Genomic DNA, 22,977 nt, shown 5'->3' with positions numbered 1-22,977 from the left:
TGCGGATAGATACGCGTGGGCCAAAACGCGTGGTCATGTGATACTGCTTATATTTGACGTCATTTTCTACAATTACGGGGTATATATATATGCTACAACACACAATTGCCCCAGTAGAGTGTCTTTGAGGATACCAAAATACAGTCAAGGTTGACCTAAAGACCAAGTGGTTCCCCTTGTGGTCTCACGACCGTCACTTCTAACTCCGCCTCTTCCAACACCTCCCTCGACAACTTCCAGTCCACCCCGAACAGTCCCGAGTTGAACCGACATGATCGCAGCTCTCCCAGGGGTACACCATTGTCGGGCTGAGACCGTAATTTCTCTAGCTGGCTTTTCATGTCCGCCACCGCGAGTGCCGTGTTCTGCAAAATGACGGCAGGCGGGCTGACAGAGCGCCCAAAGCCTCTCGACGTGAAAAGACAGATGATCCAGTGTCTTTTCTTTCCGTGGTCTTCTTTGTAGTCTTCTTCTTGTGGTGAGATTATGAGTGATGTGCCAATTGGCAGTTGGATCTTTCTAGTGGTCTTTTGCTGCTGTGTTTCACCAGAATTCTCAGCCCCGGTTGTCAAGAATTGCTTGTTCTCGAGATATTTTTGACAGTGAGCTCTGTAAATTTTGAAAGCAGCAGGATACTGTACTCCATTGGTTCTTTGTTATCAACGAGTGGCAACCAGAGGGGTTTCTCTATGACCTACCTTTTTCTTGAACGCTTCAGCGATCCCCTTCCCCCAGCTTCCTTGGCAGTTACACGCATCTGAGCAGTGCGAAGACGATTAGCTTATGTGCTCTCTTTCTGTGGTAGAGAGGGAAAACCACATACGAATCAAGGCCGCTCCGTCTGGCGCGTCGAAGAGATCGCCTTGGACTTCACTTATCTTGCTGCTCGGGCTAGAGCTCATTGTGACTGGATGTCTAGAACACAAATCGTGGTGGACGGATGGATGGAATTTTGAGACAAGCGTGCTATGTAGCAGGTGGGGATGCGAGAGACTTATATGGAAGGTAGAAACAGGAGAAATAACAGATGGGTGAAAACAGTGCATAGCGTCGAACAACTCGTATTGGCCAAGCGGGATAGCAACCTAATCAACAGGCAACAGCACGTCATTGAGTCATTTCACACGAGCTATGGTATACTCAAATTCATTTATTCATACAACATCTATTGATATGCACGCCTTTTGTCTTTTTGTCATAAAACCCAAAGAATAAAGTGCAGGAATTTCCATCCAGGACATCAAAGAAGAAAAGGAGAGAAATGCGTCACTAAACATTGTCCGAAGATCCAGGAACCGATCGTCTGCGCGAAAGCAGGCGTCCCAGATCGTGTGCCTTCTTGACAGACCAGGACCTTCCGTCTTCTCTGCCAGCGGAAAGCTCGCTGTCTTGGTGCTCGTGCCCTGATGCAGACGCAGCAGTTGATTCTCGAGATCTATGTCCGTATCCCCACGAGGAAGAAGTCGTCACACTGCTAGATTTCAGTCTTCGAGTCATCGATCGCGAGATGTTTTTGAGAATCCCTGTCTCCTGATCATAACGCTCCAGCCGGGCAATTTCACCCATAACAGTCACCCCGTTGTTTGCAAAGTTTTCCTCATGAACAGGGATGTACAGAACCACACCGCGGTTTGGGGGGACTTGAAGCAAATCTTGAAGGGCCGACTGAATCAGGATGGTGCTGCGGAGGTTTGTAATCGGGGCTATAAGGTATGGCAGCGCATATATCTTCATCAAATAAGCCGGCGATCCCAAGACGCCAAATTGGATACATGCATTCTGCTGGAGTGTGACCATCATGAAAGGGGTGGGTTTCTGGTAGACCTGTGCGAGGCGAGACGTAATTTGTGAGACGAGAGTTTCGTTATCCTTGATCTGTCTTGATCAGTCCTGATCGGACAATTGCACCCTTGATCACGGTTACATACCCTGGTATTGTACTTAATATCCACTACAACGATCGACTCTTGATTGATCCGGGTCCTCGGTGACACCATCGGCCCACGAGCGCTGAATGCATCCTCGAAATATCGAGTCTTCACTCGAGAAGCCGGCTCCTCCTCGAAGCTTTTATTCACCAGGCGAGGGGGCTTTGTATCTGTCGATGGACGGGATTTCATTTCCGGAACCGTGCTCTCTTCCTCTTCTGCCTCGTCGATGAACACCGAGGGGATGATAGGGTTTCTCTCCAAACTGGACTTCTGCTTCAGAGTTACTTCTGATACGGTCCCAGGCATCATCGCGTGGAACATTACAGGAGACTCGAGGACCGGGATTATGGGATCCAAATTGCTCGAAGAGTCGGAAGTGTTGTGGTAGCGCTTGAAACGACTGAGGTCCAATCGATGGTGTTTCGAGCTCATGATTACCCAGATCGAATGACCGCTAAACACTCAAGCCAGTCCAGCCAACCCTTAACGTGTTGCAGCAAATGGTGGGTTGAAAGAGATGCCGCTGATGCTTTGTCGGAGAGAAGAGCGAAGGTATCGCATGATCCCTTGTAAGATACTGGCAAGACTTCATGCCTGGACCTTCCTATCTAGTTTGGCCGAATCTGTCTTCAACGTGTGAGGTTCCGAGTTTCGCCAATTTAGGTTATACACGAAAAGAGGAAGGAACAAGTGGCACTCCTGCCATTATCAATACCAACCATGCGATAAATCGGTGCTTTCTGAATGACCCTGACGCGATGCAGGAAATACAAATCAAGTTCATACGATAGCATAACCCAATCGCCTAAACACCATCCACGAATGCACGCCAGTCAAGTCAAAAAAGCCAGATAGTCAAATGCCGAATTCCCACTGAGAAAAACCTTGTCTACCCTGCGTCTCTTGTCCCATACCACGTCGCCGTCGGAGATGCGTTTGATATAGATGATGCGATGCTGGGGGATAAACTCCTCGTCTGTGGTCTCTCTCTTCCACGACCCCAGACCAAGCTCCAAGCGCCCTTCAAATCGGTCTTCGTATCCGATTATGTAGTCGTCATTGTCATAATTCTCATCCCAAATAAGGCGATTGATCACATCTGTGCTCACCAGGTCAATATGGATCTATAAAAGGGATTTGCAATGATTGTGAGGCTGTACCAGACACGGGGCGCAACTTGTTCTCTTTGGCCGGGGAAGTGTAGCCGGTGCTCTTCGGTGATCGGCTTGCAGGTGATGGAGTTCGTCTTGGAGACGAACTTTCTTGAGGCGATCTTTCTTGAGGCGAGCTTTCTGAAGGTCGATACTCGATCTGCTCTGATCCTGGGACTTCTAGGTGTTGCTCCGACGCCATGACTTAGGACTGATTTTTGTTTTCGGTTATAGAAATATGAAGAAATTTTTGTGATGCTATTGAATACAACTCCATTCCAACTGCTTTCTCCTTATAACATTTGAAGGGTTCCTATTTACACATGTCACTGAAGCCTAATACGCCTCAGGCCCCCTTCCTAGAAAGCATTTCAGGATCGAGTCACGTCTAGCTGAGCGTTGCATCACGCAGGATGGTTAGGCTCCCTGGATTCTGACACGAACTCCAAGAACGGAGATTGAGATGTAGAGAATATGGGGATACAAAGCCATTCGTGGTCGACCAACAAATCATAGTCATCGTGTCGTTACTGCGATGAGTCAAAGGCTGTGGCTGTGGTGGTAACTATCGAACGCCTGGTTGATGACACATGACTCATCCATGCGCATTGAGCAAAAGTAGACTCATGCCTTGTGGAGCATGATCATGGTGCTTATCATACTTTTTTACTGAACAACACAACAGGTTTAATGAGTTGTCGCAATCAATGTCAAGAAAAGAGTATTGAGACTTTGTCCTGATCGGGATGATGATCCGCCCGCGGTGCACCCAACAACGTTCGCTTGGCTCCACCATCTCTCCCGCTGTCGCGCCCGACGCGTCCCTCATGGAAAACCTCCAAAGACCACACTCACCACTGCGCTCCTCCATAATTTGCAATCTTATTATTAATGAGGCTGTCAGGACGCTATCAATATGAATGACACGTCGACTTCTTTGCTCACAGAGCATTTCAGCTACACCCCTTTGGTCAGTATACCTATCCTCGCCGAGTTGTACCGTTTTGCGCTCTGCACCAACGCGCAGCACCCCACTTGCTCTTGCTAACCCAGCGCAGTCCCTGATAGACGACATAATCAACTCGATCAACAATCTCATCTACCAGGCGATCTCGAGTTTAGAGTCTGGTCTCTTGTCGACCCCGCCAGAACGGCTAGGTTTCGGCCACGCTCAGAACGGCTCCACGATCCCTGACACCGACGAGGACGGCAACGTTGTTTATCCAGAGGCGCAGTTGGAGATCGAAAATGGACTGCATCAGTTGGAAACGCTCCTTGAATCGACCGTTGACAAGGCGTTTGATAAGTTCGAGATCTACCTACTGCGAAATATCCTTACCGTGCCGGAGGATTTACTGGGTTGGGTGAGGCTGAAGCACTACGAGGTGGGTCTCCATTTTTGTCGCGCATAATCGTGTTGCTGCATTATCAGTCGTCTCTGTGCGCATGTTGCTAACTAATTCCTCCCTAGAACCTTCAACTGACCCCTCCTCCCGATGCGCCGACCCCAGAGACAATCCAGCTACAGCGCAAAAAACTACACGAAACCAGGAAGTTGAATCATGCTCTAAAGCAAGAGAGTGCCCGAAACGAGACTATCATTTCGCAGCTACAGTCAATTCTATCGACGGTACAAACGGCGGATGGCGCAAATGGCACCAAAGAGGAAGCGCAACCCGCAGACACAACCACCCCCTCCGCGCACCGAGGCCTCGACCTATCCTTCTTAACCTCCAGTCCAGCTGCGCGGCAATTACGAGTTGGTGTTGACGCTGGCTCCGGCACTCAACACACGCCCCTCACAACCAACACAACGTTCATACTCTCCCAACTCCCCGCTCTGCAGGCGGTGCTGCGCCAGCTTCGGCCGAAGCTAGCCACGCTGCCCAAGTCGGGAGACGCCATGGAGGTGGATTCCAAAGGCGACGAGCGACGAGAATACATTGAGAGTCGGATCCGACTGCATCTCGAACGTACCGGACAACTGGCCGTCGGTAGCAACGGCAATCCGGTCGTTGCTGGCCGGAAGATCGACATCTCCGAGGCGCACGCCCTGGAGATGGTCACCGGGATGCTTACCCAAGGCGACAAAATGACCGACTAAGATGGATGGCAAAGATCAATGAACAAAATCCTTTAATGGATCTTCTCTATCTCATTTTTGGTTTGCAAGCATCTAAAACCTATGCCGACCAGGACACGCTCCATGTCTGCTGGTTTCTCCGGAACGGAACGACGTCCACCTTGTCCGACTGCAGGATGTCCATGATCGTCTCGTCTTTCCTCTGGAGGGTAATGAACTCCTTGGTTTCCTCGCCAATGCCGTAGAAGGCTCGGCCAAATTTGCTCATGAAATTCTCAATAACCTGGGGAGTGATGTCTTCCTCTTTCAACACGCCGTTCTCGCAGGCCTGCTCAAAGGCGTCGACCACGAGCTGGGTCGTGTACGGCTGCGTAAACACGCCCGCTGCGATCTTGTCCCCTCCCCGCTTGGAGGCAGCCGGGTGGGGGGCACTGTCCGAGCCAAAGAAGAACTTGGGGTCGCCAGAAACTGCCGCGCGGAGGAGGGCGTCGCGGTCAGCGGGCGTCTTGGCAACGGGCTTGCAGAAACAGAACGGGTCGCCGGCCCAGTGGTCGATGATGATCGACAGATGGTGTGCCGTGATGGAACCGGCCACCGTGGGACCGCATTTCTTGACGGCCTCGACAGCCGCCGCCGTGGTGCAGTGCTCCAGGATAATGCGGAGCTTGGGGAAACGCTCGTGCAACTGCAACAGGGTAGGCAGGAAGCGCTCCTCCGCGGACAAGACCGTGACGTCACCCTTGGAAGGAATCTCGCCGTGGAGGTTCAGGACCAAGTCCTGACGCTCCATCTCGGCGAACACGGGATAGAACTCGGTGTAGTCTACCACACCCGAGGAAGAGTTAGTGGTTACACCGGCCGGGTAACTCTTGACGCCGGCGATGCCTCGCTTCTTGGCGTCGATGATCGTCTCGGGCGTGACGGTCTCATGGAGGTACAGAGACATGAGGAAGGTGACATTGGGCTCGATGGCCTGCAGGCGCTTCTGGTACTCGAGCGCACGGTCGACAGTGGTCACAGGGGGGACCAAGTTGGGCTACAGATGTTAATGGCTAGCCAGAGTAGATAGACACAACAGGCCTCTTTCTCACCATGACAAACACGGTGTTGACGCCTCCTTGTCGGATAGTGGGCGTCACAAGCTCCATCATATCTCCTTCGCGCAGGTGCACTACATATAAATCAGTAAGGCTGTAACAAAGGGGTAGTATACCGTAGAGTAAGGTAATACGATCGACGCACCATGAAGGTCCGCAGAAGCGGGGAGCCTGACTCCATTCAATTTCGACAGCGGCATTCTGGCACGAGATAGCAGACGCGAGGTCAAAGACATTAATCAAAATGCTACTTCAACCGCGGTGTAAATCAATAGAATATAAACAGCAATATAGGGAGAATTCCGGGGGCGAGTCCAAAGATTTTCTGCCTTTTTTTTTTCTTCCCCGCCAAATTTTATCGGCCGTGGGGGTGATTGTCATCGGGGTTTTGATTGGCTGGTGGGTCTGGTGATGTCACGGGATTGGGGATGCACGTGAAGTTGGGGAAATACTGAGCCTGGTATTCAGACGTCTCTTCATTCTGTTTTGTTTCTGCTTGATTTCGATTTCCATGATACCCTGCTGTCAGACCATTCCATTCGTACGACTCCACCTCGGGTTTGATCCAGGTTCTCCTGATGAACCTTAGCTGGTTAACAATAGAGACCAATCACAATCATCTGGGCCTGATGCAGCCGCCCATGTGCTGGAAATGAATGAATTAGTGGCGCTTCCGAGGCCAATAAACAGCCATATTCGACACCCCTGATGCGATGAAAGGGAGCGTGCCTTAGAGTTCGTCAGAATGGAAATCCAGTTCTAGCCTGCGACGCTCATTCGTTCCCTCTTGAAGGACAAAGTTCCATATAACCGCCCACTCGGATCCTTTGCCCTGAAGATATCCACAGTGGTTCTGCAGAAGATGTAGTCTGGTCTCTCCGCATGCAGTGACAGACAAACCAGCGCCTGGGATCTGGTCAGCGGCTCGAGGGTGTCTGTTACTGGTGTTTCTGCGCAGGTCTAGAATCATGAGGGTGTGTGATGATATCTGTATATCGGGTATTTTTTTACTGTGACGGCTTTTAAAAGACTTCATTGTCCGTTCCTTTGAATGTATAGATAGGTGTTTTTTTTTTCTTTCTGCAACACTTGTTGTTCTTTCCTACTTTCCTTCCTTTCGCTCATGCTTCTATAACCCAACTTCTATCCATCCTTAGTCGTTTTGGTCTTCTGGAAAGGCCATTTCTGAAATATCATCCATTTTTCATCCATTCTTTCGACACATCGGTTGACTCGCCACGATCTACTTCTATCTCATCACACAACCCCTACACCTACCATCTTAGCTTCCCACTTAGCTTTATAATTTTCAACACATCAAAACACAATGAGCTCAAGCTCTACCACAGAATCCTACCACGCCTCCTACGCATCAGACGAAGCAGAGTCGAGCTTCCTCCGTCGTGATCGTTATCTACGCGTAGTACGTCTCGGACTCGCCGTCCTCATCTTCTCGCTAGGGGTTTCCATCATCGGCTGCGAGGGTGCCCCGCTACACCACTACCGCCAGACATCCGTTTACCAGCAGGCCTGGCTGCCTCTGTGGCCGCTGAACCTTGATATCCGTCCCACGATAGCGATATTAGCCTGTGGGTGTGTCGTTGCGGCCTTGAACCTGGTTTACATTGTAGTGGCGCTTCTTCCGTCGGTTAGTCTTTTATTCTTCGACCCATATATCTTATGTCTAGACCTACGTTCCCTACGACCCGAAACCATGTGAGCAATTAACTGACTGACTCTGATCCAGCCCCACTCAAACATAAAACGCCTCAACCTCCTCGCATCAGCAACCTCCATCGCAGGTTTCCTAGCAGCCCTTATAACCCTCCTCTTCACAATCTACCTCCCCAACTCCACCCAGCCCAGCAAATTCACCTCATCAGAAACGCTCCTTTCATGGACATGCAAGTGGAAGACTGTCCGCGGCAGCCCATCCACCATCCCCGCGGCCGCGCACTTCGGGCGCGACTGCGCCGCCAGCCGTGCGGGACTGCTCCTTCTGGGGGTGCTTTTGGGACTCGAGGTTGTGAAGGGCGCTGTTGCTGCTGTGGGGGTTTGGTGTGGGTGGAGGGTGGCGAGACTGCGCGGGGCGCAGCTTACGCAGGCGAAGGTTGAGTTGGTGGGGAAGTATCCGGGGGTTTGATTTCTCTTTCACTTTTTTATCTCGTTTTTTTGAGTATGTGTTATTATGGGGATGGGAGGGGTTGGGGTGAGAATTAACCACTGGATTGGTTTAGTTAGTTAGTTAGTTTGCTTGTTGGGTGTTAAGGGGTATTTGAGGATATATGGCGCATGAGGGACACGCTACTGCGAACTTGAATTATGACGAACAATGCATGCTTTAGTTCCTTGGTAGGTTAACAGTATATGAACTATATCCAAGAAGCTCAGACTATATACACCCCAGACACTCACACAGTAACCTACAATCAAAGCAAACTACAGCTTCGACCCCCCAGCAGGAAGCAACCTCAAATCCTCAAACGGCAGCCCCAAATACTGCCACATAAAATGCCACCGATCGCTCCCAAAAAACGGCTCCGACGTTCCCTCCTCATTCGTCACCCAAAACCAAGGGCATCCGTACGCGCCGAGCTCCTTGACAGCGCGCTCCGTCACGGCCGACAAATCCGCCTTGATCTCCGGGGACGACGCGGCCGCAATCACGTCGCGGACTTCCTGCTCGGAACGGAAGACCTTGCCCAGGGCGGTGGCTAGGTGTTCGGGCTTGGAGATGTCGACTTGGCCGTTCCACATTGTGTCGTAGCAGGCGAGGAAGGCGGCTTCGAGGGTTGGTGTGGGGTAGGATTTTTTGATGTGGGTTAGGGCTCTTTGGGGCTGTTCTTGCTTTAGCGTTCATTTCATTTGACGTGGTTTGTATAATAAATAGTTCAATACGGAGAGGAGGGTATGTACCAGTAGAGACAAAATGGGGAAGAAAGAGGGTATTTGGAAGTCATGGCCGAAGTACTTCTGGGCTCGTTGGCCGTCGAATTTGGAGTAGGCTGCTTTTGCGGGGAGGGTCCAGGGAGGTTTGTTTCCTGTGAGGAGAAGGTGTGTTGGTTTCGTTCACTCCATTACTTCGTGGTAGTGGTTGTAGGTTGGACTTACCGCTGCCCACGTTGATCCCGCCCAAGAAGACAGGAATGTATCTATTAGGTGTTAGCATAGCATTCTGGGCTCTGTCTGTATGTGGTAAGGTAAGTATTAGGATGATAGATAACATACTCAATCTCCACACCCAGACTCTCCAGAGCAGCCTTGTTTTTCTGGAGATAGGTGAGAGCGTAGAAGCTGTATGGCGATACTGATATACACGTGATTAGCGATTATGCTTTCAACTCAGTATTTTATCATGTTGACTCACCGCAATCTAGGTAACATTCAATCTTCTTGCCCATTGTGTCTGTCTTGTTCTTCTTATGATGTGTATCCGTACTTGAGTTGGTGGTTGTAGATGTGTTTCATTCCAGGCACGGGTATGGTGGATGTTGAATTGATGTTCTTGTGACCGTGTGGGGAACCGAGGCTGCCGATCTACACGGTTGCCGACGTCGGGTCGGCTGGGCAGCTTTCCGTGAGGGGCCTGATTGCCTTGAAGTATACTATAGTCTATACTGTACTTACGGAAGTTTTACCCCGGAATTATTGTTTTTCTAGGTCCTTTGGTTGTCTTGTCTTATTAGCTGGTACAAGAAGACGGAATCATTTTCCTTGTTCATCCTGCGCCAATCATAATTCAGAGTTCCATATAGATCAGTCCGATTGTTCTATGTATTCCTGTATATCACCAAGATATCGCTGTTCGTTGATTTCGAACTCTGGGTTAACACTGCAGTGTTTTCTATCGAATTTTACAAATTAAACACCCCCCCTCCCCCCCCCCCTTCCCCGCCATGTCCATCAAGGTCTCTTTCGCACTACTCGTCAACCAGCAACAAGTATCCCTAACATCTTTGGCTGCCGTGAAGACATTCTTTACGGTAAATTTGTTTGAAAGGTCCGAAATTTCTGAATCTGAGCATGCATGTAACAAAGAAGGCAATCCTAGCCTGACCGTGGCTCATCTTGATATGCTCAATACCCAGCTGTAAGCCTACAAATTGGGGCATTGTCTAAACCTACATCATAGTCCTCGCTACATATATCTTTCATCTGGGTCATAGTGCCCTCTGTCATCTCCTTCCTAGTCTCTCAGCCACGCAGACCAAACCGCAGACTAAACCCCCAGCCTCTCCACTAACAGGATCAGCTCGTATTATCCTAGAAACCTCCGTACATCTTCATGGCTCCCCTCTACCTGATTTTTCGCGGACCCTCTTCCAGCCCACCCACAACGCCACAAGTAGAAGAAGCTAGAAGGAGGAGGAGGAGGAGATCATCTCCAGATCCGTGTCCCTGCAGGTTTTCGTCAGCCTGCTCGCCCTGTCCAATGAGCCATATTCATCACACCAAGAACTACCGGCAGTACCCGGTCACACTCGGTCCGGTCCGCTGCTTAGCAGCCAATGTAGAGGGGGTCACACGTGGCATATATGGAGTTAGCGGTTGATTTTCATGGAGAAATGCGCTGTAGTGTCTGGCATGCTTGCTGTGTCGATCAGTGTGCTGGCTGAGCCTGCGCTGATCATGACCTGGGAGGTTGGTCTACGGGGTCGTTGTGTATTGTTGTGTTGAAGTTACGGGAAAGATAGTGGTGTCAGGGAAGGAGATGTAATTCGTTACTACTTATTCTCAGCTGTCGCATTGGATGTAGGGATGTTTGCGAAGGTTAAGAGTGGCATGATATCTTTGTAGCAGAGTGGTAATTTCGAAAGTTCCTTTATTTGTAACACTTGTCAGTCGTAGTCGTTTATAATTCAAGCCAGTAAGCCACGGTCAGGGTTTATTACGATATCCAATGCGAGGAATGTTAAGTGATGGTTACTGGCGACTGGTCCTATTGAGTAAGATGAAAAAACAACAAAGCAATATAATGGCCTTGACAGCGCATCGAGACGAAGGATGTCGGACGAACGGAAGGTTATATAGAAAGAGGGCGTATGGCGTAGTGGGAATGTTTCGGCCGAAGATACGAGAGGAGCATCCCACTTTGATTATTGCAATTTTGGCGATCACGCCATGGGGGGGCTTGTTGTTATGGAGGGATGCTTTTTTTTGAATTCCGCCAAATAAGGGCTGTTGTGATGACGTTTCTCAGCCCTTTATCGTTTTGCTTGTGTAGGGTGGGGGCAAGAGTTCTTGGATTCATCCTTGTCACTGAGTAGACTATCTTGTGGTTTGCATGATCAATCAGCTATTGACTAACTGGTGAGCCGCTGATTTATATATTTGATTGTAGATGGTGTTCTTCAGTGCATGTATGGTGGGGGGCCATTGCAACCCAGCTTTCAAATTAGCAATTTTCGTCGGCCACCCCTGGTTTGATCTATTGGGGCTGATAGAGGGGTTGCATTCACTTAGGCTGTGACTGGACCGGAAATGCATATCCTTGCTGGGGCATTCCAAGGTCAAATTATTTATTCATGGACACTGCAGTCAGATCGGAGATTCTAAAGTCATGCGGAAACATGGATATGATGAAAAGCAGGTTGGGCTTCCACTGAATGGGCGGATTGGATGGAGTATGCGATGATACGTGAATGAATATCAGTGATCCATAGGTATATCTACATATTGTATAGTCGGGTTTGATTAACAAAAAAAATAGAAGTAATCTATATGATATATACTCAGTCAGAATACGTGATGCAACCTATTGCTTACTAGTAAGAGATTCAGCTGGTCGAATCCTTCATGCATGTTCATGTAGCTAGCCATAGATCTTCTCTGTCCAGGTATGCATTATGCTGAATACCTACCATAGTGCCAAACATGCCGCAACTGAAAATACGAAACTACGAATGAACATTTTGAAATCCAATATCTTGGTCAGGTCTACAGTCATGGCACACATCCATATTTACGTAGCTACCAAGTGACGTATTAGAGAAAGTATTGCATTCTTGGAGAAGTCACATCAAACTGCATGATCAACGATTGGGATGAAGGATGCTAGGGTGTTGGACCAAGCAATCCCCCAGAATAAAAAAACCAAAGAGGCAACCCAAAAGAAGAACCAGGCGCAATTGCAACCTTATCAGGTAAAGGAGGGTTGAAGATCTCCGTAATTCAGTCAACGGGCCAGGCCGCCCCACTCCATACTTCGTAAAATCGCCCACGACTGTTTCACCTGTTGAAGGTATGATCGCCAATCTAACATCGAATATCCTGCTTTGACGCATCCCTGATGTCTAAGTCCTCAGCTCAGGACTGGCTAACAGCTCCCGTCTATCCTCTCTGATCATTCGCTTGCTGGTGATACGATCTGGATAGTTCCGCATAAACATGTTCGTAAAATGCGTTCCATAATGAATACCCTCCCTAGGCTTTTGCCCCCCGTCATATCCTGGGAGAGGACGCAGCACTGATTGGAAGCTCGGCTCATGAAAGTAGGCGAATGCAAAGCGCTCCCGAGTGTTAAGACCCACCTTGTGTGGTGTGGAAGGGAGATAAGAGTCGGTTAAATATTGCATCATATCACCTAATTAACAGTCAGTCACGCGGCTCGAAGTCTTGTTGAAGAGTCAGCTTACCAGGAAATACTGTGAAAACATCGGGCATTGGTGGCACGTAAACCCAGCCAGAGTCGTCCTCGTGGAATCCTGCTGCACTTTCTTCCCAATTTGCAGTAGCTTCGTCGGCCGAAGGGGGGCGGATGAACAAGCCTGACCCTGTTATTAGCAACAGCTGTGATTGCAATATCCGGATACTAACCTCCCACTTCATCTTGGGCAGCAATGACCAGCAGACCGTAGTCTGTATGAGAGCCAATGCCACGACCTTCTTTGCCTTTCCCGTTCGTGTTGCTCACAGCGGGGAACCTGCACACTTTGTCAGTATCTACCTTCAATGCGGCTAAATCGGATTGATATACCTGAGAATACGCATGTGATGCCAGCCATCGTTTGTGTATTTGGTCAGAGACCCTGGTGGGACACCGAGTCCACACTCAATAAGCTGGAGGAGCTTCTCTCCGCTCTGGCCAAGGTATTCCATATACTGCTCCATGGGATCTTTCATCTCCAAGTCTGGCCAAGGACACGGGCCATGGCAGGGCCAGTGGTTTCTCACCCGTGGCTCAGACAGATCCAAATCTTTCGTGACGGTGAAGATTTCCGAGTAGTCGGGTATACCGTCCGTAATCTCTTCGGCGGACGCTATATAACCAGAATAACTCTGCGAGTCGACACAGGCCGCTTTCTCACTGTGAGGCTTTCGAAAGAATCCTTTGCTGGCATCGAAAACCTCATCCATGAGAGACTTTTTTGTGTCTTTCATGGAGATCTGGAGGATGCCATCACTGCGCCAGGCATCTACTAACGCTTTTCCCAGCTCGACATCTGTCGGAGTGCCGGTGACCTGGGCCGGGAGCTCAAATGTCTGCAGCTCACCAGGGCGAGCGATATAGTTTGGCGGCATGGTGGCTCCAAGGTCTTGCTTCGCGGGAGTAGCCGCGGTGGCTATGCCGTGAGAGGTAACCATGGTTCTAAATCTTCTAGAGTAGATGACACGGGATCTGGTTATAATCGATAGCATGAAAGATGCGGGCACAGAATAAGAAAAGTCTGGTCTGATCTGATGAGATAAATGCTTTGTCTCCGCTTTTTTACTTAAGTGGCTGATGATGGTACGCAAAGAAGGAGGGAGTTGGGCCCGTATAAATACACTTATGGCCGTTGCATTGACATCAAAACTGTCGATCTCAAGCCGAACCAACTTCTCGCTCATGACCATTGTCCCCCTCCATCACACTAACTGCGGACAACTCGGGTCTTCGCACCATTGGAGACTTTAGAAAGATTATGTGTCTCTATCTAGAATTAGAAAGAGCCGACCCTTTCCACGTCGGGAAATGATGTCACTAGTCTGTAGAAAAGCAAGATATGTCCAGTCACGATATGCTTTTGTCGCTTCGAACGTGCCCCAAACACAAGGAAAGGGATATCCTGATGTTGTAATTCGTGACACTGCCTGTATGCACTGTCTCACCATTGGGGAAACAGAGCTGTTCATCTTTGATAGTGTATTCTATGAGCTCTCTGGCATGGTCTGCAGAGCGCCTGGCCAATGAGGCAGAGATTCCGCCATATTCCGAATCTACGACTGAGAATTCTTGCGTACCAAGTCCGTTACCGTTCCCTGCAGCTAATACTCTTGCAGCAGCGGACCTTCCCTTTGAGGTGGTCTCCGGTTTCTGAAGCACACATCTATGCCCTCGATGTAGTCACACGCATACACCACTGCATACTGGGGCTACTGCTGTAGGTGAGGATCGGACTGTATCCTCATTTATCGTCCAGTTGGCAGATAGTCAATGTAATCAGTTTTATGAAAGAGCCAATATATATCTGCAAAGTCTGAATTTTGTTTATTTTACACCTCTATTAAGTGATTGAGTGGGTGAGGTTGGGTAGGTATAATGTGAGGTAATAAGTCATATGTCCAAATGAGCTTACGGATTACAATAGAGACCATCAGAGGTTCTACTTCACTTGTAATCAAGAGTTGTGAAGAGATGAATATCCAGATCTGTAGGTATATGCTAGATTTAATCACGATGAGCTTCGGTTGCGCAGAGCTATAATTTAAAATTCATATGACAGTAGCCCTAATGCTTCCCCTCAGCGATATTGTAAGTGGACTATACCTCAAGGGTGAGTGTTAGAAACTTTGATAATAACCATTCTAGGAGCAGGCTGGCCAGACAATATCAAATACATAGATATTTCGTTCTTCTCTTCTACCTTAATCAAATTACGCGCAATGCTTCGCAGCAAGTATGCTGCACGTAGCCAATGCTCTATTTGGATCAATTATTCAGAGATTCAGAACCAGCGTGATGATCGTAAATATGCATGCTTCAAATGTCACTACTAATGAGATAATAATCCCTATCTACAATTTCGCCTTCCTCATTTTCACGCTATCCATTCTATTCCCTTCATCATCCTGCTCTGCCACCTCCAGAGACGGAAGCTCCTGTGGCATGATTCGTCGCGGGCTCGACCCAGGCACAACCGAGTATCTCGAGAAGTCTGTCACGCCACGATGCTGACGTAGGAAGTCCTCGTCGAGCGTCAAAAGTCCATTGACCTTCTGCGCGGGAGAATCGAGGATAGCCAAGATGGCATCAGAGAAGATAGTCTGCATCGTCTATCAGTTGAAGCTTTCTCGTATATTACCAAGAGACTTACAGGTTTTCGGAGATCCCGTTTCATAGACTCGTTATTCGCGGTGGTCATTTCCGTCGCGGCAGATTCAATGGACTAGTCACATTGCATCCAGCTGTTAGCCTGCCCCCCACATAAAGCTCAAGGAAGAAGAGTGCAACCTACCACAGCCGGCCAAATACTAGTAATAGCCATACTCCTCGCATCCTGGCGCTCAAAATCCATCGCCAGACCGCGCGTCAGAACGCTCATACCCACCTTACCTAAACCATTCAGTCAATACACGATCAAATTCAAATATAGTGAGCGGAACAATAAACAGTGACACACCCATAGCATAAGCCGTCTTTCCCCGGAAAAACCGCGAATAGATCGGCGGCGACACAACAACGATGCGCCCGCGCCGCCCGTTCCGCTCAAACACAGGCAGCACGGCCTGCACAGCCGCATACAAACCCTCCGGGTTGACGCGCTGCATTAATTGGAACCGCTTCGTAGGCGTCTTGGCCACAGACGACCACCAGATCGCACCGGAGTTGTACACGAGGACGTCCAGGCGGCCGCCGGACAGACGTGCCGTTTCTATAACCAGACGCTCGACCTCTCCAACATGGCGCACGTCAACGGAGAGGGCATATGCCTCTCCGCCGGCTTCGACGATTTCGCGTGCGACGGTGTTGATGGTTGAGTGCGGGGAATTGGGGTCTGGGGGGAAAGGCTTCCCCGGGGCGTAGGCGTCTGAGGTTGTTTTTGCGGCGACGATTACTATTCTCTTGTCAGTGTACTATATCTGATCGTAGATATGCTCATTTGTTATGGTAATTATAGAAATCATGAGGAATAGTAGGAATAATGCATACCCTTGTAGCCAGACCGGGCCAAATCAATAGCGATCTGGCGGCCGATGCCTCTCGAGGCGCCGATGACGAGCGCGACGGGTTGAGAAGAAGACATGTTGGAGTATGATATGGGGTTGTTCTAGAAAACTAGAATACTTTTTCTAATCCATTGAATCAGGGAATCTCCGCTTTTAAGAAAAGTGAGGGACTCTGGAGTATCCTCGGCTGACAAGGTAGGTGACGTGTTTTGTCGTTTCCCCGACGCCCAACTGACGGTGAATCGCCGAGCTCGGGTCGGCCCGTCGGCGATGCTGTTGTGCTATAGATAGTAGTTCTTGGTCGATTCATCACAATTATTTCAGCTCGATCAAGTTCCTATATTTTCTTCACTTTTACTTGGAATTTACTGTAGACTTGCAGCTATATTGGATTTGTGGATTCCCCAACCTCTATGTATCGGATGAAGGCCTACGTTGCGCGAAGAGAGTACAGTTCAGAGTACTCTACAGTTTATTGCAAACAATATATTCCTAAGTCTATTCTTCTGAATCTAAGTCACAGAAGCTGTGGTTTTGCATTTATTGTGATAATGACTTCCATGCTCGTCTTTGCATTTGCGACCAAATCATGGAAATGGCATTCAGACTACTTTGGTAGATCCAACGTGGGCCGTCTCCATAGTTAGGCTCATCACTGCGGGGAACCAAATAAACTCCGAGGTGAAACTCGGAGTCTTGTTGCTGAAACAATCATATATCTAATCTAGTCTATAAATGTCAATGACCCGAGCATTGTGGATGTCCAGGCTAGAACTCAATCATACATCTGCATGGTAGAAGCCCTACTTCTAACTATATATTTCGCAAAAGAGAATACCGAAGAATTCCCTGTGAGATAGGTAATCATATTTTCCATGGATTGGGGGTGAGTGACACTGAAAAGTTCTATGCATGATCTCGTACACTGTTTGATGTTGGCAAAACAGCGCAATGCGACACCGAGTATGCATGCTTCTATGCGTCATGTGTGTTGATCAGTAACACACATGCAGTATCTTCGGGATAGGGCATGATACTGTGTGTAACACCAACATGTGTTTCATTCTTCAGGTTATGCGAGTGCCTACATGCGTATGTCAGGATCGACATAATATTGATATAATATAACTCCAGCCTTATCATTGACACACTACGAGTTCTTGGATAGCTTACGCCTTAGCTCTCTCTGGCTAAGTGCTTTTCATGTAGATATTCATAGATGATATATACTATGACACACTCAATCGGTCTTGTCATCCAGGTGACTTCAAACTTTAGTAGGTTTTAGTATTAGAGTTCGGCCAATTCACTTTATTGGAATCTATAAACTGTCATCACATGGAGTATAAGGCCACAGGACTTATATTAAGTTGCTTGGGGCACAATATCGAATTTCTAGGTGCGGTGCGTAGTTACTGAAGTTCTAATGACTGGGGTTGCCACCGGATGGTCGAGGTTCAGGATATATACACCAGGGACACAAGGGTAATATCTGATAGTACTCATATGACAGGCCCTACGCATGACTTAAACACCTTGGCCGAGGCATGTTTACACGAGAGATCTTTCTCCGCTATATGCCATGAATTACACAGCTTGACAGAAAGTATAGGAGGCGACTTGACATGCCGAACCTCTTGCACTCGTGACAAAGCTATAGAAGGACTTCTATTACTCCCCATCGAGATATATAGCTTTTGTTTGAGCATAATACTGACGTTTTTATATAAAAAGGCATACAATGACTAACAATCATGGTAATATAGAAACTGACCATCTTAATGAGGTATTGACATTTCGACAAGGCACCTAAATATGTACCTGAAAAGACGCCCTAAACACCAGTTCAGGCATGATCCATATCTTATCGGACCCTATCTTATCAGGCACCAGTGCTGATTGCCATACTAAAAAAATAGAGACACACCAACCAATCACAGCGCCCCCGCTAACCGACAGCGGATGAGGGCTTAGGGTTTGCTGTCACGTGCGGCTGAGTCACGCCCCACGGGAATTTCACACTCTACCGTAGGCTCTGGGCGAGTTCACTTCGATTTGATCGATTGTCGCGCAGCTCTTTCCGTCGTCGAACAACCGCATCACAGACAAAATGGCCCCCGCAAGAAAGAAGTGGTCCAAGGGCAAGGGTACGTTTATCTCTACTTTTCTCCCAGGGTGTTTTTTTGTTTCCCATCGGCGAGGGGATAAGCAACCACCTGGGATGATTCGGAGACCGCCAGCGAACTATCATGGAGGTCATGAAGAAGGATAAAACTAACGCATCGAAATACAGTCAAGGACAAGGCCCAGCACGCCGTCGTCCTCGAGAAGGCCACCGCCGACCGTCTCAACAAGGATGTCCAGTCCTACCGTCTGATCACCGTCGCCACCCTTGTCGACCGTCTGAAGATCAACGGCAGCCTTGCCCGCAAGGCCCTTGAGGATCTCGAGGAGAAGGGCCAGATCAAGAAGGTTGTCGGCCACTCCAAGATGAACATCTACAGTATGTCCCCTACCACATATCGCATGGGAGTCAGTCCTACGAAGAAAGAAGATGGAAAACTGACCGGTACAGCCCGCGCCCCCACCGCCGAGTAAACGTTTCGAACAACGCTGGTTTCCTCTTTTTCTCGCGGTTTTGCTTGTGTTTCCCTTTACCTACGAATGATATCAATATTCGAAGTTGGGCGGGCGAATGATGGTTGTATCTGAGTGAATGACAAAAATTCAAATAAATCAATCCCGGAAGTCAGTCCCGACAGTCGTACGGTAGCGGAGGCAAAAGAAGTTTAGGAACGGACGGCGAATGATGTCCGCGGGGACACGCATAAGCACGTAGATTGAGGAACAAGACAACGACAAACAGACTTATATGCAACTGTACACCCAGTGTACAACATAACACTACCCAATAAATCCAACCAACAAATCTACCAACCTACGCCCTCCCCTTCAAATCCTTCCTCAGAGGCCTCTGTTTCCTAGCCGCCTCACACAACACCCTCTTCTCCTTCTCCTCACCCTCACCATCCGTAACAACCTCCCCCACCCAAAAGTACTTCTTATGATTCCTAAAGAACCCCTCCCAATGCGCCACCTGCTTGTGCACCCTCGCCCTCGCCAGCCTTCTATCCTGCTCACGACGCACCTTCTTCTCCCCCGAGGTCATCCCCACATCATCCCCCTCCTCATCAACAGGGATGAACATCTCCTCAACGCCTTCCAGATCAGGCGTCAGGTCCTCCTGGAAGCAGCCAGTGACGAACGCGCGCGTGGCGTCGCGCCCGGCGAAGAAGTTGTAGTTGCCGCCAGGGCCGTAGACCATTCTGTTGGCGGAGACGTCGAAGATGGACCCGTTGACGGCGATGTAGAGCGGGAGGGTGGTGTCCGTGCCGTTGTAGAGGGTGAGTTGGGTGGGTGTTAGGTGGATGGGGCCTTGCTGGTGGGGGTGTTAGCTTGTTTTGCTTTTATTGATAGGTTGCTTGTGTATGTGGGTAGATAGATAGGTGGGTTATAACGAAGAAGTAATAGGGGAATGTCTACCAAATATTGCTTCATAACCGGCCACCGCGTATACCACGGTCTGTATCCCCACAGGACAGACTCGCCCGTCATGTAGTAGGACAGGCCACACGAAGCGACCACCAGGGTAAGCAGCACGCGGAAGATATCCAGAACGCTGATGCCGCCGCCGCGACTGCCATTGTTTTTCGAGCGGGGGGTGGCGGACGAGGATGGTGATTTGGGGGTAGCTTTCGCGGTCTGTCGCTGGCGGAGGTCCGACATGGTCGTTGTCGCTGAACTGGCGGTGCCAGTGTAGAATTGGCTTATGAGGGTGGTGTTGGGGGATCGATTGAGGAGAAGAAGAAAGTCATTTGGGATGGGGTCATTGCTTTCTCGGCGTTGCGGTAGATGGTGAAACGACTGGCGGCTCTTTTAGACCGAGGTCCTTCCAGTAAACTGCCTACTAGTAACTAACCATGAACAACAAACGCGTCTCTACAGAATCCCCCCAAACTCACCCACAACTAAAATGACCTTCAGCATCGAACTCACCAAACCCCGAAAACCCAATACAGAGCTCTCCTCCGAAATCCGCGCAAGCATCCTCCCCGGCCTACAAAACAAGATCCCCGCAGCCCAACTAGCAAAGCAGTTCGGCGTCTCCCGGACCACTATCTACGCTACAAGACAGCGTTTCCAACTCCATCAAACTGTCAAGTCTTGTCCTCGCAAGGGGAGGCCTGCAAAGTTGAGTGATGCGGCTGTACGTTATATATCGCTTATAGCGCGTCGACAGCCTGGGATCTCGTCGAAGACACTTATGGAAAGCGCTCCTGAGGGGGTCTCGGAGACGACGGTGAGGCGGGCTCTATGTGAGTATGGTTTACGCGAGGGGGAGGGCAAACTTTGGGTCGTGGGACGGCGAGGAAACGACGTGATAAAAAGGTTGAATAATGCCTTCATTGGGCATTCATCGTTTCCGACGAATGCTCACGTTGCGAGACATGTTAAGACGCAGATTCCGGATACAGATTATTTATTATGACATCAAATTACTTCGAAAATATCTTCATTCATAAGCACAAGGCTATTTCGTTTCCAACTAAAGCGCAACCTGTCATCCAAGTCGCCCATCGTATCAACCACTCCAACTGTCTATCCAATCCTCTATTATAGCCGCTTCCAACTCGCATCAATATCTAGAAAGAATCTATTAAACCACGTTAGCATAATTCAAAGCACACAGTTGAAAGCAAATGAATATTGTGGTATTTCTCTCAGACATCCAAGGAAGTAATGCGCACAGTGCACGTCTGAATTAGGTTCGATCGACGGCTAGCGTGGAAACTGCGAATGTAGGAAGTTTTTCATCATCGAGAAGGGATGTGAAGTAAAATATGGGATGGGAATGGGAATGATAGGTGCTGGTGTCCATAACATTCGCGAAGAGAAGAAAAAAACAAGCACTGCTTACCTTGCTCATAATTCTGGTGGAATATCCCTGCTGTAATTAGTGGTCAAACAACATTATGTTTGGGGACAATGTCCATGTCGGAAAACCGACGTTGGCTGGCAGGAAAATATTATGGGAAAGAGATGAGAAGGAGGGAAAGTAGAGCTTTTTGTAGTACGACAGAAAAAAAAAAAAAGTGTGGGTCAAGTCTCCGCCTAGTGCCGACTGCCTTGGTGCCTGAGGTGTCTGTTACTGTCAACCTAAGGCTGCCAGCATTATGGCCAATCGTGGATTATTGCTAGGGTATTCGGTCGCATGGATATTAAGCACCATTTGTGAACTTAACAATGCAACCATCAGAGAACTACCAGAGTCCTACCAAATCGCACAGAGGAGAGGTGGTGACTGAAAACAGGCCAGCCCACTACAAGGAACCGTACGGCGCAAGAAATCGAACCGGTACTTGATCAGTTAGATTTATTCGTCTGGCTGCCCTGACGCCTTTGTTATTCTTGGCTCAGGGTCCTGGTCTTGTTCCCAACTGCGAGAGAAAACATCATTCAGCGCCTCCTGGAAAGTGCGGCAGTTCATGTCGATCAGGCCTTTCTTTTCCTTCGCCTCGGGGTTGCGGATGACGGAAACGAGACATAGATATCTAGCACTGTCAGCGGGATTCGTTGTTATACTGAGAACGACATCACGTACTTGTTCATTTCGAGCAAATGTATCATCGTCTCATCATGCAGCACCACGTGGCTCTCGGCTTCCTGGCCCTGCTCGCCCCTAGGCTTGCGGTCGGGATGGTCCCACGAGTACAGCTCTGAAATGTCCACGATCACGTCGATGTAATCCGAACACATCTCGTAGCACGACATATCTACCGGCCTGGTGTCGGATGCAATGTAGATTTTGCTCAGCACATCAAATAAATAAGTCTTCTCAAAGCCGCAGTTGTTGGAAAGCGTATTGATCAAGTTCTCAAGGGTCGATAGATTAGGTATCAGCTTCTGAATGACCTTGCTAAAGGCCTCAAAAACGGAATAATCGTAGATGGATGTCAGATAGTAGTGCACAGGTGCGTTCTCGTATCCCGCATCGCTAAGCTCGTCCGAAATCAGCTGCACAATATCCTGGAATGTATCCGTGCGGTATTCATCCGAGAGCCCATCCACCTTGTGAATGAACACCTCAATGTTGATGTTGGGATAATATTGCTGGACCGTCAAGATTGTACGATTCAAGCGCGCGACCGCATCCAAGTAGTCATCCTGGGCGTCGATCACCCAGACGAGGGCACCCAGGCTACCAAAGATGTCCTCCAAGTCGAATGACGGCTCCAGGTACTCCAACTGGCCGGGGAAGTCCCACACTTGAAAATCCATGAACGAACTAGAAGGTGACCGGTCAGCACAAGGTCCGACACAGCAGAACTAGATCCACTTACTGGATAGAGTCCTTTTGGATGCGCGTGGTTGATTCCAAAAACAGTGTCTCATTTGGGGGCATTTTGTGAAAAACAACACTGGCAATGGAGGACTTTCCGCTCCTAAGATGGGTCAGTATACCGTAATCTTCATGCCGGAGAGGAAACCTACCGGCGCAGTCCCAT

The 22,977-nt window shown here is 49.0% G+C and overlaps 14 protein-coding genes across 14 annotated transcripts; 5 read left to right on the top strand and 9 right to left on the bottom strand.

The window, feature by feature from the left end:
- Positions 1-105: 105 nt before the first annotated feature.
- On the bottom strand, positions 106-1,091 carry P168DRAFT_287297 (putative ADP-ribose 1''-phosphate phosphatase). Its single transcript, XM_024836545.1, has 3 exons — positions 824-1,091; positions 699-757; positions 106-635 (listed from the first exon to the last, which is right to left on the bottom strand). Exons 1-3 carry the CDS (start codon positions 900-902, stop codon positions 156-158), a joined length of 618 nt encoding a protein of 205 aa, XP_024697825.1. The 5' UTR covers positions 903-1,091; the 3' UTR covers positions 106-155.
- Positions 1,092-1,157: 66 nt separating this feature from the next.
- On the bottom strand, positions 1,158-2,703 carry P168DRAFT_33081 (MIF domain protein). The gene is made up of 2 exons (XM_024841630.1): positions 1,929-2,703; positions 1,158-1,875 (listed from the first exon to the last, which is right to left on the bottom strand). The coding sequence occupies exons 1-2, from the start codon at positions 2,361-2,363 to the stop codon at positions 1,270-1,272; spliced, it is 1,041 nt and encodes a 346-aa protein (XP_024697824.1). The 5' UTR covers positions 2,364-2,703; the 3' UTR covers positions 1,158-1,269.
- A 61-nt stretch (positions 2,704-2,764) lies between these two features.
- P168DRAFT_278731 (DUF504 domain-containing protein) lies at positions 2,765-3,284 on the bottom strand (the record flags this gene model as incomplete). The annotated part of the gene is made up of 2 exons (XM_024835712.1): positions 2,765-3,030; positions 3,092-3,284. The coding sequence occupies 2 exons, from the start codon at positions 3,282-3,284 to the stop codon at positions 2,765-2,767; spliced, it is 459 nt and encodes a 152-aa protein (XP_024697823.1).
- A 357-nt stretch (positions 3,285-3,641) lies between these two features.
- P168DRAFT_33099 (MIND complex subunit MTW1) lies at positions 3,642-5,226 on the top strand. Its single transcript, XM_024841639.1, has 3 exons — positions 3,642-4,052; positions 4,141-4,467; positions 4,554-5,226. Exons 1-3 carry the CDS (start codon positions 3,999-4,001, stop codon positions 5,184-5,186), a joined length of 1,014 nt encoding a protein of 337 aa, XP_024697822.1. The 5' UTR covers positions 3,642-3,998; the 3' UTR covers positions 5,187-5,226.
- Positions 5,227-5,265: 39 nt separating this feature from the next.
- Positions 5,266-6,462, bottom strand: P168DRAFT_229579 (dihydroorotase; the record flags this gene model as incomplete). The annotated part of the gene is made up of 3 exons (XM_024833192.1): positions 5,266-6,201; positions 6,257-6,336; positions 6,408-6,462. The coding sequence occupies 3 exons, from the start codon at positions 6,460-6,462 to the stop codon at positions 5,266-5,268; spliced, it is 1,071 nt and encodes a 356-aa protein (XP_024697821.1).
- A 1,127-nt stretch (positions 6,463-7,589) lies between these two features.
- On the top strand, positions 7,590-8,405 carry P168DRAFT_278728 (uncharacterized protein; the record flags this gene model as incomplete). Its single annotated transcript, XM_024835711.1, has 2 exons — positions 7,590-7,910; positions 8,010-8,405. 2 exons carry the CDS (start codon positions 7,590-7,592, stop codon positions 8,403-8,405), a joined length of 717 nt encoding a protein of 238 aa, XP_024697820.1.
- A 261-nt stretch (positions 8,406-8,666) lies between these two features.
- Positions 8,667-9,701, bottom strand: P168DRAFT_33066 (putative DSBA family oxidoreductase). Its single transcript, XM_024841608.1, has 5 exons — positions 9,630-9,701; positions 9,491-9,569; positions 9,374-9,414; positions 9,179-9,303; positions 8,667-9,100 (listed from the first exon to the last, which is right to left on the bottom strand). The coding sequence occupies exons 1-5, from the start codon at positions 9,661-9,663 to the stop codon at positions 8,702-8,704; spliced, it is 678 nt and encodes a 225-aa protein (XP_024697819.1). The 5' UTR covers positions 9,664-9,701; the 3' UTR covers positions 8,667-8,701.
- Positions 9,702-12,555: 2,854 nt separating this feature from the next.
- P168DRAFT_301774 (putative 2OG-Fe(II) oxygenase family oxidoreductase) lies at positions 12,556-13,846 on the bottom strand (the record flags this gene model as incomplete). Its single annotated transcript, XM_024838566.1, has 4 exons — positions 12,556-12,845; positions 12,898-13,035; positions 13,079-13,185; positions 13,239-13,846. 4 exons carry the CDS (start codon positions 13,844-13,846, stop codon positions 12,556-12,558), a joined length of 1,143 nt encoding a protein of 380 aa, XP_024697818.1.
- Positions 13,847-15,208: 1,362 nt separating this feature from the next.
- P168DRAFT_287291 (short chain dehydrogenase family protein) lies at positions 15,209-16,589 on the bottom strand. The gene is made up of 5 exons (XM_024836544.1): positions 16,395-16,589; positions 15,865-16,299; positions 15,700-15,797; positions 15,559-15,630; positions 15,209-15,508 (listed from the first exon to the last, which is right to left on the bottom strand). The coding sequence occupies exons 1-5, from the start codon at positions 16,486-16,488 to the stop codon at positions 15,260-15,262; spliced, it is 948 nt and encodes a 315-aa protein (XP_024697817.1). The 5' UTR covers positions 16,489-16,589; the 3' UTR covers positions 15,209-15,259.
- A 232-nt stretch (positions 16,590-16,821) lies between these two features.
- P168DRAFT_287290 (uncharacterized protein) lies at positions 16,822-17,121 on the top strand (the record flags this gene model as incomplete). The annotated part of the gene is made up of 1 exon (XM_024836543.1): positions 16,822-17,121. A coding segment is annotated over one exon (230 nt), but the record flags the coding sequence as incomplete, so codon positions are not given.
- Positions 17,122-18,480: 1,359 nt separating this feature from the next.
- P168DRAFT_324224 (40S ribosomal protein eS25) lies at positions 18,481-19,009 on the top strand (the record flags this gene model as incomplete). Its single annotated transcript, XM_024840804.1, has 3 exons — positions 18,481-18,558; positions 18,705-18,914; positions 18,987-19,009. Exons 1-3 carry the CDS (start codon positions 18,522-18,524, stop codon positions 19,007-19,009), a joined length of 270 nt encoding a protein of 89 aa, XP_024697815.1. The 5' UTR covers positions 18,481-18,521.
- Positions 19,010-19,155: 146 nt separating this feature from the next.
- P168DRAFT_324223 (putative heme/steroid binding domain protein) lies at positions 19,156-20,319 on the bottom strand. Its single transcript, XM_024840803.1, has 2 exons — positions 19,955-20,319; positions 19,156-19,850 (listed from the first exon to the last, which is right to left on the bottom strand). Exons 1-2 carry the CDS (start codon positions 20,195-20,197, stop codon positions 19,350-19,352), a joined length of 744 nt encoding a protein of 247 aa, XP_024697814.1. The 5' UTR covers positions 20,198-20,319; the 3' UTR covers positions 19,156-19,349.
- A 125-nt stretch (positions 20,320-20,444) lies between these two features.
- P168DRAFT_315236 (uncharacterized protein) lies at positions 20,445-20,752 on the top strand (the record flags this gene model as incomplete). The annotated part of the gene is made up of 2 exons (XM_024839879.1): positions 20,445-20,607; positions 20,712-20,752. 2 exons carry the CDS (start codon positions 20,445-20,447, stop codon positions 20,750-20,752), a joined length of 204 nt encoding a protein of 67 aa, XP_024697813.1.
- A 1,093-nt stretch (positions 20,753-21,845) lies between these two features.
- On the bottom strand, positions 21,846-22,977 carry P168DRAFT_294889 (GTR/RAG family Ras-related GTP-binding protein; the record flags this gene model as incomplete). Its single annotated transcript, XM_024837989.1, has 4 exons — positions 21,846-22,023; positions 22,074-22,757; positions 22,813-22,914; positions 22,964-22,977. 4 exons carry the CDS (start codon positions 22,975-22,977, stop codon positions 21,846-21,848), a joined length of 978 nt encoding a protein of 325 aa, XP_024697812.1.

This window comes from Aspergillus campestris (genome assembly GCF_002847485.1).
Source record: "Aspergillus campestris IBT 28561 chromosome Unknown P168scaffold_1, whole genome shotgun sequence".
Classification (NCBI taxonomy): Eukaryota; Fungi; Ascomycota; class Eurotiomycetes; order Eurotiales; family Aspergillaceae; genus Aspergillus; species Aspergillus campestris.
The sequence above is the reverse complement of the archived record's forward strand: the minus strand, read 5'-3'. Positions and strand labels throughout refer to the sequence as shown.